Source organism: Acomys minous (genome assembly GCF_964271855.1).
Source record: "Acomys minous genome assembly, chromosome: 8".
NCBI classification, from domain to species: Eukaryota; Metazoa; Chordata; class Mammalia; order Rodentia; family Muridae; genus Acomys; species Acomys minous.
In genome coordinates this window covers 40,498,107-40,510,656 of record NC_140489.1, presented here as the reverse complement: position 1 = coordinate 40,510,656, position 12,550 = coordinate 40,498,107, and the positions used below count along the sequence as shown (strand labels likewise).

The following is a 12,550-nucleotide window of genomic DNA, read 5'->3' as shown; positions in this document are numbered from 1 at the left end:
CTGTCTACCAACAGAAGGTCCAGATTCCACTAGTTGTTGAGTCTGCGAGGCTGGCTGTCTCAGCTGGTCTTCAGTCCATGCCACAGCCCCCAAGCAGTCAGCTCCAACAGCAAAGAAGGAATGGACTTTCTAGGGAGAGCAAGCGGACAAAGCGCAACGCTCCTTCTTCCGTGTCCTTTATCTAGCTGCCAGCGGAAGGTGGGTCTTCCCACCTCAGAGATCTGGATTAGAAGTGGGTCTTCCCACCTCAAATGATTTAATTAAGGAAAAAAGAAAATCCTTCACAGGTGTGCCAAGCCACTTGGGTTTTAGTTAATTTCAGGTGTAGTCAGTTGACATCCAAGAACAGAGCAGTCATCACAAGTCTATCCTTGCCACCTTGACACACAATCATATCTCCTTATGTTATGCTTAATTACCACATGAAAACAACAGCCAGGTCCTAATAATGCCTAAACATGATGTAACTATCCCAAATACAATTGCATTATATATCTCACCAGATTATAGTTACGCCTAACATGATATAACAATTTCTCATACAACTGAAAATAAAGTATAAATTTAGAATAGGGGACAGTGTCCCTTGAAGGGCATTCTTTTAGTATCTCAAATATAGCTACTGATATTCTCGTGACATTACATGATAAACTGATTAAGAAAACACAAATATCTGTAGGATGAATACTTAACAAAATATGATAGAAACAACCATGTCAGCTATAATCCTCATCTCTGCATCTGGTCAAGTGGCCTTGGCTGGTTTTTATAATTACCTTCCTCTGCTACCCAATCTGTTATTTCCTCCACTCAGCAGGTCTTGGCTTTTTTCCTGGAAGAGTGATCCAGACCTTCATTCCTGAAGGGTGTGTGTGCCCTTTGTCATCCTGCCTGGATTAGGTTGTTATCATTTCCTGTTGACTTTAATCACAGGAGACATCCTAATGTTCTCAACTTCCTAATGCCGTGACACCTTAATGCAGTTTCTCTTGTTGTGGTGACCCCCCCAATCATGAAATTAGTTCATTGCTACATCATAACTGTAATTTTGCTGCTGTTATGAATCATAATGTAAATATTTGATATACAGGATATCTGATATATGACCCCTGTGAAAGGGTCACTCAAGCCCCCAAAGGGGTTGCAACCCATAAAAGGGTTGAGCATCACTGCCCTAAGGGATCTCCTGCAATCCAGACATAGTCTTTCTTACCTCCACTGTGAAGAAGCAATCCAATTTCCCCCTCCTGGATCAATTACCCCTCCTAACCTGTTATTCCTGGCTTAGCCTGTTGGCTTAATGGCATCAGAAGTCCCAAGTGAACACAAGAAGGGCTTGTTTGTTGTGGCTCCTGGAGGGAGCACTCCCACCTCTTGTCAAGTAGGACTTAAGGTCACTGAACAGGAAGTAAACTTTTCCTAATGAGTCACTAGGGGTGATAGTGAGTGAACTACTTTTTTCTGCCCCTCGATGTCTGGACCTACGGGATCCTGGCTGTGGGAGAAACTCTAGTGTATATTGGAAGCTGGTTCAAAGCATAGAGCACCTTCTGGAGAACCCTGGCCCAGTCCTCCAGGCTGCTGCCATGTAATTGGTGCTGTAACTGTGTCTTCAAAAGGCCTTTGGGGCTCTCTAGACAAACAGAAAGAACTTACAGAATGAATCCATAGAGAGAGAAAGGGGAATCATTGGAATGAATTCCAGGCTGTGCTCCAGCTAGTCCACCCAGAAACCCTCTCTTTAGAGAGAATTCCTCTTTAGAGAGAGTCAATGTGAATAATGCATATAAAATACTCAATGCAGTGTGTGAAAGTCAATTTCGGTAACTGGCATTTTAGATTTAATATTTATTTATTTATTTACTTATTTATTGGTTTTTCGAGACAGGGTTTCTCTGTGTAGCCTTGGCTGTCGTGGAGTCGCTTTGTAGATCAGGCTGGCCTCAAACACAGAGATCTGCCTGCCTCTGCCTCCCGAGTGCTGGGATTAAAGGTGTGTGCTACCACGCCCGGCCTCTCTTGATATTTTTTAAGGTAAGGTGTAGCTATGTAGTTTAAAAGATTATAAGTTATAACCACCCGTTTCAGTCTGTGTATCTTGGTCCTCTGTGGAGAGCCCTCAAGTGACCCTGGCACTGCTCTGGATTGAGCAGTATTACCTCAGTGCTCTGCCAGAGCTTATTAATGAGATTCCTTCCTGTCCCTGAGTGTCTTCTGGAAATTTGTTAAAAGATTTTGTTTATTTAGGAAAGTGGGTGATTCCATTATATCTTTGTCTTGCCTACTGATGGCCATAGCTGCTTCTGAGGACCAACTGTGGAGAAATGAGATGAAGAATGAAGAAAAACAGCCTTTCCTTCTCAGCTTAGCAATAGCATCAGGAAAGATCGTCCTGCCTCTCTGCCCCTTCTAAGAAACACTGGGCAGGGTCCTCCTGAAACAAACAGCATTACCACTGCCAAGTGAGGAGCCCACCTTCTATCATTTTTGTCTCTTCTATCTCTGCATAAAGTCATTTATACTGAAATTCTAATTCTTCTTTGAGCCACATGGAATGATCCAACACACTGTCCTAGCATATTCCTAAATTGCCAATGGCCTAATGCCAACATCTAGGCTAGCTGGACATCCACACTAACTCTGATGTCAGATATAATGTCAGGCACCATCAGGATGATGGAAAACAATGCAAAATATAGTGGCATCCATTTCATCGGGGAAAGAATTTGTCTCTGTCATTACTACTCTAAAATTAGTGCATGGGCCTTCTGCAAAAGAATTTATACCTCAGCTGCTGGCTCTTAGATAAGTAGTCCCATTTTCCTCAGCTGCTGCCAAGGTGCTCAGTCCTTCTGAGGAAGCTCACTTCAACAGGCGCCTGTGCAGGCAGTCCACAAGATGGCCTCTGTCTCCAAGCTCACTTTCATCTGCTCCACCCTCATCCTTCATGTGGGTGATGGGGCTTGAAAGGATGATGAGGTGACAGTCATGGAGGATAAAATCAGTGCCCTCATGAAAGCAGCCAGTGTCAACGCTGAACCTTTCTAGCCTGGCTTGTTTGCAAAGGCCCTGGCCAGTGTCAACATTGGGACTTTCATCTGCAAAGTCGGGGCTGGTGGGCCACTCCAGCAGGAGGTCCTGCCCCAGCCACTGCTGCTGCCCCAGAAGAGGCAGAAAGTGGAGAAGAGAGTGGAAGCAAAGAAGGAAGAATCTGAGGAGTCTTTTTGACTAAACCTGTCGATGCCGCCCCCGACCAGCAGGAAAGACACCAACACCGGGAACTCTTCTTGCCGCAGTTTTATTCAGGATCCTGGACTACCGGAGTGACCCTGGGAAAAGCCCCCACAGAACCTTGGTAGTGTGCCTGGTCCTATCAGAGACTGCCACGTTGTTGCTCCTGGTTGGTGTGTTCAGATCACGCCACCTCACGCTATGCCTTGTTCTGATCACGCCACCTCATGCTATGCCTTCAGGCATGCGCATAAGGTTTACTCACTGTGCATGCGCAAAGGGGGTGCATTGCGCGGGGGAAGCAGCAGGGGGCGCTGCTATCTGTGGCTCTCCACATAAACCCCTTTTGTTAACATGTCCAATAAGAAACTGAACCTGGAAGGAAAAAAAAGCAGTGCTAGCACTTGGGGGTCAGAGGCAGGTGGATCTCCACAGAGTGAGTTCTAGGGCATCCAGGGCTACACAGAGAAACCCTGTCTTAAAAGAAAAAGATAAGTGGGAGGGGGGGCAGCTGAATTTTCAAGAGTCAAGCTGAGGGCAGCCTTAACAGAAGGATGGCTGGGATTCCCTCTGTAACACTCAGGGTACCCCCTTTGAAATGAAGCACCATCAGTGATAGTGTGAGCTGAAGGTATAGGCCAAAGGGAACAGTGTTAACAGGAAGGAGTTTTTCAGAGCATCTCAGCCCCAGCTGTGGTGCTGCTGCTGCTTTCTGAGTGCACTTGTACTGCCCGAGGCATCTGGGGCATCCTGACAACACATTTGGCACACCTGTTCTCTCTGTAACTGCCAACCTCGTGGGAAGATTGTAAACTCATACTCTAAAGGGTCTCTGTCCCCACACTCACAGAGGAAGCGGATGCTGTCATGCCTCTGTTCTCTTGTGTCCCTACCTTCGTGGAAGAAGTCATTAGCCACATCATTCATGCATGCCTCCGTTTGCCTTATGCCTCCGTTTGCCTTATGCCTGCATTTGTGAGCTGAGCTTGAAAGGAACAAAGGTAGAACATGAATTCTATTTATAAGTGTGACAACCCAATTTCAGTCCCTGCAAGCCACATGGTGGAAGGAGACTGCAAGATGTCCTCTGAGCTCCACATGTCACAGCACATGCCCATATACATGAATGTGTGTGTGCATACATGCACACACATGCATATGTGCACAGCAACCACTGGGTGGCTCACAACCATCTGTAATGGGATCTGACATCCTCTTCTGGGTGTGTATGAAGACAGATTACTCATATACATTAAAATATATATTTTAAAAAAGGGTAAAGTGTTTCTGTGTTCCTGGTAACTGTTTACTTTCTACACCCTTGCTGTCTGTAAAAGTTGCCAGTTAATGTTTAATTAGTCCAGGACCCACAATGATGAGATGTCTTCCTGGTTGGAGATTGTAGTCTTAACAGCTTCCTAGTACTCTCAGCCAGGGCCTGCCGTCTTTTACTTCATTCCCCTTTATCACTTCTTTTTGCTGGGTTCTGACAGAGCCATGAAATGATAAAGTCACAAGCCAGGTGGTGGTGGCACATGCCTTTAATCCCAGCACTTGGGAGGTTGGGGGGTGGGGGTGGGAAGAGATAAAGTCACATAAACTGCAACTCCAACTGTCACTGCAGACCTTGATCACAACCTGATCCACACAGTAATTGGGGTAGCCCCTTGATCAGAGTCACACGTTACCAAACCTTAGTGTGTTTCTAGCTCCCCCCGTCCCACCACAGTTGTGATCACCTCTCCACCTCTGTCAAGAATGAGGATCCAGAGCCAGCTGGATGGCTCAGCGAGGCAAGCCCAGGGACCTGAGTTCCTTCCCTGGAACCCAAGGCGGAAGGAGAGAAGTAACTCCCCTAGTTGTCCTCTGACCTCCACACATGTGCACACACATACACAGGATCAGATACTTGAACGTATTCGAAAGGAAGACACAAAGACCCAGGCCATTTCCACACCTGCCATTTATTGGACTCTAAAGTAGGTTGCCTCTGGGCCCTTCACAACTTCTCAGACATCTCCCATAAGGCTTTAGGAAGATGCCATCATTCTGTGAAGGCCCAGAGCCTATCCCAGACTTAGAGCCCCAAGTGGACTCCCCAAGAGCTTTGAGGGAGCTAAAGGAAACAGACAGGGAAGGCAAGGTGCTTCAGTGCAGGGGTGATACTAAGGGAAGGCTTCAGTCCCCTGGTGTCTCCTTAGGGTATACTGAGTCCTGAGGAAGAATAGCTGGGGTTGGAAACAGTGGGAAGTCCCTAGGCTGAGCAGGCCACGTCTAGATGGCAACTTTGAGGAGCCGTTTGATGTCAGGCTCGATGTTGATGGTTTGGAAGGTGCGGCTGTAGCGACGGAAGGGCTCTCCTTCTGGCCCTATGAGGAACTTCTCAAAGTTCCAGGCCACATCTGAGCGGCGTACAGGACTCCACATGATGAGCTTGGGGTCGGTCATGAGGGAGAATGGGTCGTCATAAGGGTAAGGCAGCTTGTCTTTCAGGTAGGCAAAGACAGGATGCTCGTTTTGCCCGTTGACCTCACACTTTTGGGTAAGAGTGAAGGTGGGCTGGTACCCACGCCCAGGGCGCACATACTTGAGGCTATTCAGGATCTCTTCATTCTGACAGTTCTCCTGGAGGGAAAGACACAGAGTGTGAAAAAAGGAAGAGGAAACCAAAGGCTCCTTTGCTTCTCCAACACTCCCAGGGTCACTCTTTCCATTGTGTGTGAGTGCATGCATGTGTTGCACATATGCGTGTTCTACATTTGCTTCGCCTTACTTTCAGCCATTGTGTTGTTGGTTTTTATTTTTTACATTTATTTTAGTGAATGCCACATTGCTCATGTGGAGGTCAGAGAACAACCTGCAGAATTCACTTGGGTTCTGAAGACTGAACTCAGGTCATGGAGCTTGGTGGCCAGTGCCTTTGCCCACTGAGCCATCTCTTCAGCCATGGCCTTTGATGGAATGCTGAGCTTCGTCCAGAACTTTGGAGGCCTGGGAATGCTACATGATTGAAGGAAAGAATCCCCTCTCACACGTTGTCCTCTAACGTCTACCTGTGTTCTGTGCTATGTGCACCCACACACACATTAAAATGAATGAATTAATAAATGTGCTTAAAGAGTCAGTACTTTTGAACTGTTGCTTCTGACCCTAATCCGCCCAGAGCAATTAACAGTATGTTTGGTGCTTTAGGAAATCTTGAGTTCAGGGAATAAAAGGAAAGGGGGCTCAATTTATGCATAGAACCTGCCCTTCTATTGGTGTGCCTACAAATAGACACACATGTGTACCCAATACACACACACACACACACACACACACACACACACACGAGAATTTCCTACCACCGTTTTTTCTTTCCTCTGCCCTTCTGGTTCTGTGGATATTGAGTGCATCCTTTGCCTACGCCCTACACAACTCTTGAGTCAAGGGTGAAAGTCCCAGGTGAGTGACATTTATAGCCTCCAGCTTTTATCCTTCCTTGTCCTAGAGCTAAAATGCAAGTAGGAGAAGGAGACTTTCATGAAGAAAGACCTCATCCAAGGGAGTCTTCGTTTTTCAGCTGCTATGAGAGCAGAGCAAGTTAGTGACAATAGTGACCCCACTCCAAATAGAACCACTTAGTGACCAACAGGTATGAATTAACTAGGCTAAGGGTGAGTGCTCTAGAATGGGGTTAGGGAGGCTGTTAAGCAATTCCATGTTCATTTTTATCCCTCCTCTCCAGGCTAAGAGTCAGCTAGCTCCCTCTGAGAGAAAGTGCCTTCCTTTGACCTACTAAAACCATTAATACAGTTCAGGCTGCCAAGGAGCCCCAGCTGATCTATGAGACTTCCAGCTCTAGTGCAAATGGCTGCCTGGCTCCTGGTAGTTAATGACTCCTTCCAGCAACTGGCCAGCCACAAGTGAGGTGTAAGGCCAGGGGTACCTCCTGGATTGAGAAATGCCTCCAAATGAGGTTTCGCCCTTTTTGTCTCTCCCTGGTAAAGTCTAAAAAGAAACTTGAGAGGAAAGAACCATAAGCATAGTGATGGCTTTCTGGGTTATCACCACCATCCTTCCTGTGTATATCACAGCCATCCTCCCTGTGTAGATCACAGCTGTCCTCCCTGTGTAGATCACAGCTGTCCTCCCTGTGTAGATCACAGCTGTCCTCCCTGTGTAGATCACCTTATATATCACAGCCATCCTTCCTGTGTGTATCACAGCCATCCTTCCTGTGTGTATCACAGCCATCTTTCCTGTGTGTATCACAGCCATCTTTCCTGTGTGTATCACAGCCATCTTTCCTGTGTGTATCACAGCCATCCTTTCTGTGTGTATCACAGCCATCTTTCCTGTGTGCATCACAGCCATCTTTCCTGTGTGTATCACAGCCATCTTTCCTGTGTATATCACAGCCATCCTTCCTGTGTGCATCACAGCCATCTTTCCTGTGTGCATCACAGCCATCTTTCCTGTGTGTATCACAGCCATCTTTCCTGTGTGTATCACAGCCATCCTTTCTGTGTGTATCACAGCCATCTTTCCTGTGTGTATCACAGCCATCCTTCCTGTGTGTATCACAGCCATCTTTCCTGTGTGTATCACAGCCATCTTTCCTGTGTGTATCACAGCCATCTTTCCTGTGTGTATCACAGCCATCCTTCCTGTGTGTATCACAGCCATCTTTCCTGTGTGTATCACAGCCATCCTTTCTGTGTGTATCACAGCCATCTTTCCTGTGTATATCACAGCCATCCTTTCTGTGTGTATCACAGCCATCTTTCCTGTGTGTATCACAGCCATCTTTCCTGTGTGTATCACAGCCATCTTTCCTGTGTGTATCACAGCCATCCTTTCTGTGTGTATCACAGCCATCTTTCCTGTGTAGATCACAGCCATCTTTCCTGTGTGCATCACAGCCATCTTTCCTGTGTGCATCACAGCCATCCTCCCTGTGTGTATCAGCTATCCCTTCCTGCCACTGTGAGTTGTGAGCTCTAATTAGAGAGTCTGCTTAAGGACGCCTGGCTTGCTTGTTAAATCAAAGCTAGACACAGAAGCCCCAAAAGACATCTTGAGCGTACAGGCTGAAGCTGTGGAAGAGCGCCACGTTATTCAGAGACGCAGGGTGCGGGTGAAGCCCAGAGCAGGCACACGCATGCTGCAAACCCTTTGTTTCTCCCATGGTCTCTTTTCAATTTGCTGATTAAAAACAAGCCTTTAGATAATGAATTTGTTTGCATTCACACACTACTTCAGTCTTTCTAGGTACTTTCCTGTGTCTTATTCCATGAGCTTCACAATAAGCTTATTAAATCAATACACGAGGAACCTCAGACAGAGAACTAAGTGCCTCTTACAAGGGCATCAGAGCCATTAAAGGGTAAAGCCAAGAGAGCAGGGACTAAGGGCTCCCAAGCAGTTGTCAGCTTAGTCCCAATTGTTTGTCTGAGCCAAGTTCTCCAGGCCAGGCTGGCCTCAAACTGGCTGCAGTCAGAGGATCACCTTGCCTTTCTGATCTCCCTGCCTCCATTTCACAAGTGCTGGATCACAGACAAGCTACCACAAGCTGTTCTATGCAACGCTTGGGATCATACGGTTTGTGTATATGAAGCAAGCACTCTACCAACTGAGCGAGATACATTTGCAGGCTGGTGTTTTGAGATCTTGCTCTGTAACCCAGGTTGGCTTCAAATTCATATCAATCCTCAGCCTCCACCTCACCCACCATTCTAAGACTTCAGGAATGCTTGCTTTACCATCTTTACCATGCCAGGTATGATATATATATATATATATATATATATATATATATATATATATATATATATATATGTATATATATATATATATGTGTGTGTGTGTGTGTGTGTGTGTATACATATATATATATATGTGTGTGTGTATATATATATATTTTTTTTGTTGTTGTTGTTGTTGTTTTTTTTGTTTTTCAAAACAGGGTTTCTCTGGGTAGCCTTGGCTGGTCCTAGACTCACTTTGTAGACCAGACTGGCCTCCAACTCACAGCAATCCACTTGCCTCTGCCTCCCAAGTGCTGGGATTAACAGTGTGTGCCACTACACCCGGCCTTCATTTGATTCATAACCTTCTAGTTTCTCCACTCATTCATCCAGCAAATAATTAATAAATTACTTTGCTGGTACCCAGCATAAGACACAATGGAGAGACCTGGTAGCAACCCTCATAGAATATTCTGGAAAGACAATAATAAAAGCCACTCTCAGTATTTAATCTCAGAACATATCTACTTCCCTTTGACATTTCACACTCACCTAGATCGATGAAGCATGCCCTTCAATTTCAGATATTTCAACACACACACTCACCCCTTTCTTTATCCTACTCAAGTTCCAGCAATCAACTCCTTAGGTGGAACCCAAGGGACTCCTCACCTGATGTCCAAATTGGTTGCAAGGGAAGCCAAGAATCACCAGGCGCCTGGGAAAGCGACATTGCAACTCATTGAGCTGGTTGAAGTCCCGGGTAGTCGTTCCTCAGAGAGATGCCACGTTCTCAATCAGCACTGCCCTGCCTCGGAACGTGTTAAAATCTATCTTCTCCCCATCCAGGCTGACAGCACTGAGATCATAGAAAGACTTGGCAATGTAAGCCATGGTGAAGTGCAGTGAGCCCTGGCCAGCTGTGTGAGCCCACTGAAGTCCCCTGAGTGGGCAGGAAGACAGGAGGAGCCGGGAAGGACAGAAAGGATTTTACAAAGTGCCTTTGAGCCTTCCCAGGATGACTTAGCAAAACCAGGCACCCACCTGTGTATTGTTTGAACAAGGCTGCGGCTCCTCCTATTTAGTCTCCGGAACAAAGCCACCTCCTGCCCCACCCTACTGGCAACCTGGCAAGGGCCAATTTGATATCTATGGGCAGATGTGAATAATTCACTCCTTGCTGGAAACCAGAGCCCTAAAGGTCAAATGGGGAGGAAAAGAAGGGAGGGCGCGTGCAAGATTGACTTCTACTTGCCCCAACAAGTTGTTTCTACCTGACACAGACATTTTTTAAAAATGCATTTATTGAGCACCAGTCTCTGAATTGTGAGAGGTCAGATATGCCCAGGTCTGGTGTCCACCTGACTCAAATGACTGCTAAGATGTACACTAGTTTTATCTTTCTGTGCTTTCTATAAACAGAACCAAAGGGACCTTTAGGAGGAGAGGGTTGTTTTCTAGAAGCCAATGACTTTGAATGCCTGAGTTTGCCCCAGGCAGACGGGATGAAGCCGTGATTGCCTCAGAAAGCCTTTTGGTGAGTGATGTTCCTTGTCCTGGAGAACACCAAGGTCTTTGTCCCTGCACTGTACCATGTCCTACGTTAGAATCTCTGTCTCCATTCCACACTCCCCGACCAGTCACGAGGATGCAGTTGTTCCTGGCATAGTGGTTGATTAGGGGGATGGGCAGTCTCAGAACAGATGGTAGACAAATTGTACCTGCCTCCCTCTCAGACAAAGGCTCGGTCTCCAAGACTTTCAGGAGGAGGTTTGTGTGAATGTGCGACCATCTCCTCCCAGGAAGAAACACACAGGAAGGCAAAGCAGCTGTGATTCCAGGTAGGCTCCTGAGACATCTCCAAAGCCAGTGTGCATGGTGGGCTATCTTTGGCCTGCTGATGGTTGTCACTGGGGCCCTCTCTTGGAAGCTCACAGAGGCTGAAGAGACCATAATGCCAAGCACTGGCCAACTAAATAAGGAACTTTTAAGGAACACTTGATTTCTCCATCAATAAAACTAACAATTAGGCTTATCCTGGCTATTTTAATAAGGCAAGTATTTCCCAGAGAGAATTTTCATCGGTACATATCCATTAGGAGCCGTCTCCTTAGAGCAGAGTCAGCAAGGCTGGGGCAGCTAGTCTTCAGGATTTGATTTGTTGGGAGGCAAAGAAACAACTTGCCAGAGAGTATCCAGCAAGTCGGCCTCGTAGCTTGATCTGTATGTGTTTAGGGGTGTGGGACTCATAGTCTCACTGACAGCTCCCCCAAAACAGGTTTCCATTAGCCAAGTGGAGATGGAGTCTTTGAAAACCACAAATGGTGGCAAGAAGGCAAGTGTCCTGGGAAGTGACAGAGTCCTTTGGCTATAGCCAGTAAATGTCCCCATGGAGTCAGAGGGACTTAGCAGTAGTGTAAATAAGATCTTGATATTAACCTGCCAGGTTTCTCTTCCATCTAGAGCGCCCCCCAGCACCCCAAGCTTCCAAAGAGAGCGCGATGCCTTGTGCTCACTGCTCCTTTGAAGCCCTCTTCAGGCAAGCCATGAGTCTTGAGTCAGAAATAGCTTCTTACTTCCTCTTCTTCAAGAAACCCTAAGGCCCTCATGGGTCTCCCGGATGCTCACTTCTCATGGTTGAGAAAAACTGCTGAGGTTTTCCTAACATATGTCACGAAGGGCACACACTGCCCCTGCTTTCCTATAGCTTTGGGCACACACTAACAAGGCGTGCTCCCTATGGCTTTCTGCAACAGAGGGATGGCTCTTAGTTGTAGTAGACAGGAAGGCCTAGGTGGGTGGTCCTCTGCAGAAGAGAATCACGTGTACACAGATGTTCCAACGCCTTACATTTAGACTCTGGTTTCTAGGCATAACTCTGCTGTCTGCTTGGGGCCCTTGGTCAAGTCTTCAAACACGCTCTGAGAACCTGTTTCCTTATCTGCTGACCTCATAAAAATAAACACCCTCTCGCACAAAGCGACTATTCAGAGTGTGGGAAGTGCTCTCGGTGCGCAGGGATTTGGGGTGACCACCGCCCTGCTGTTTTATTCCTTCCTTCTTTGTAGCACCCCTTTTCATCCTACTTTATTTGCTCTTCTTACTGCTTCTACCTTCCCTCTCCACCCCAATCCCTTCCAACACCCCAACACCAAGTTGGAGAGAAAGGTTACAGGCGAGGGGGGGTGGGGTGGTGTTTTCCGTAGCTACTTCCTGCTGGTTAGGTTGCTGGGTTCCTTGGGGCAAGTCCAGCCTTCGTTTCAGGATATCTCCAGTTTCTTGCCAAACTGCATCAACAGCAATGGGGAGCAGCAGCCTCCTTCTTCATTCTCGGCAACCCCGTCTCTGGCATTTATTCCCTCTCCAGAGCGCTAAGAATTAAACTATCTGCAGCTGGCCAAGAGCCCCTCTCAGAGCCTGCATGAGGCAAATAGTTTGCTGCTGTGGACAGTCTGAAGGAGGCCCATACCCCACACCTGGGATTAAAACAAGACCATGTTTGCATAACATAACTGACTGTTTAAAAGATACCAAAACTTTCCACTACACTTCTTCGTTCTACACATATGCCCATGCCTGTCTCCTGCATC

The 12,550-nt window shown here is 46.8% G+C and overlaps 1 protein-coding gene across 1 annotated transcript; it reads right to left on the bottom strand.

Annotated features, from left to right (window-relative positions):
* Positions 1-5,177: 5,177 nt before the first annotated feature.
* Positions 5,178-9,996, bottom strand: GPX2 (glutathione peroxidase 2). Its single transcript, XM_084791741.1, has 2 exons — positions 9,633-9,996; positions 5,178-5,856 (listed from the first exon to the last, which is right to left on the bottom strand). The coding sequence occupies exons 1-2, from the start codon at positions 9,852-9,854 to the stop codon at positions 5,506-5,508; spliced, it is 573 nt and encodes a 190-aa protein (XP_084647867.1). The 5' UTR covers positions 9,855-9,996; the 3' UTR covers positions 5,178-5,505.
* Between the last annotated feature and the right edge of the window lie 2,554 nt (positions 9,997-12,550).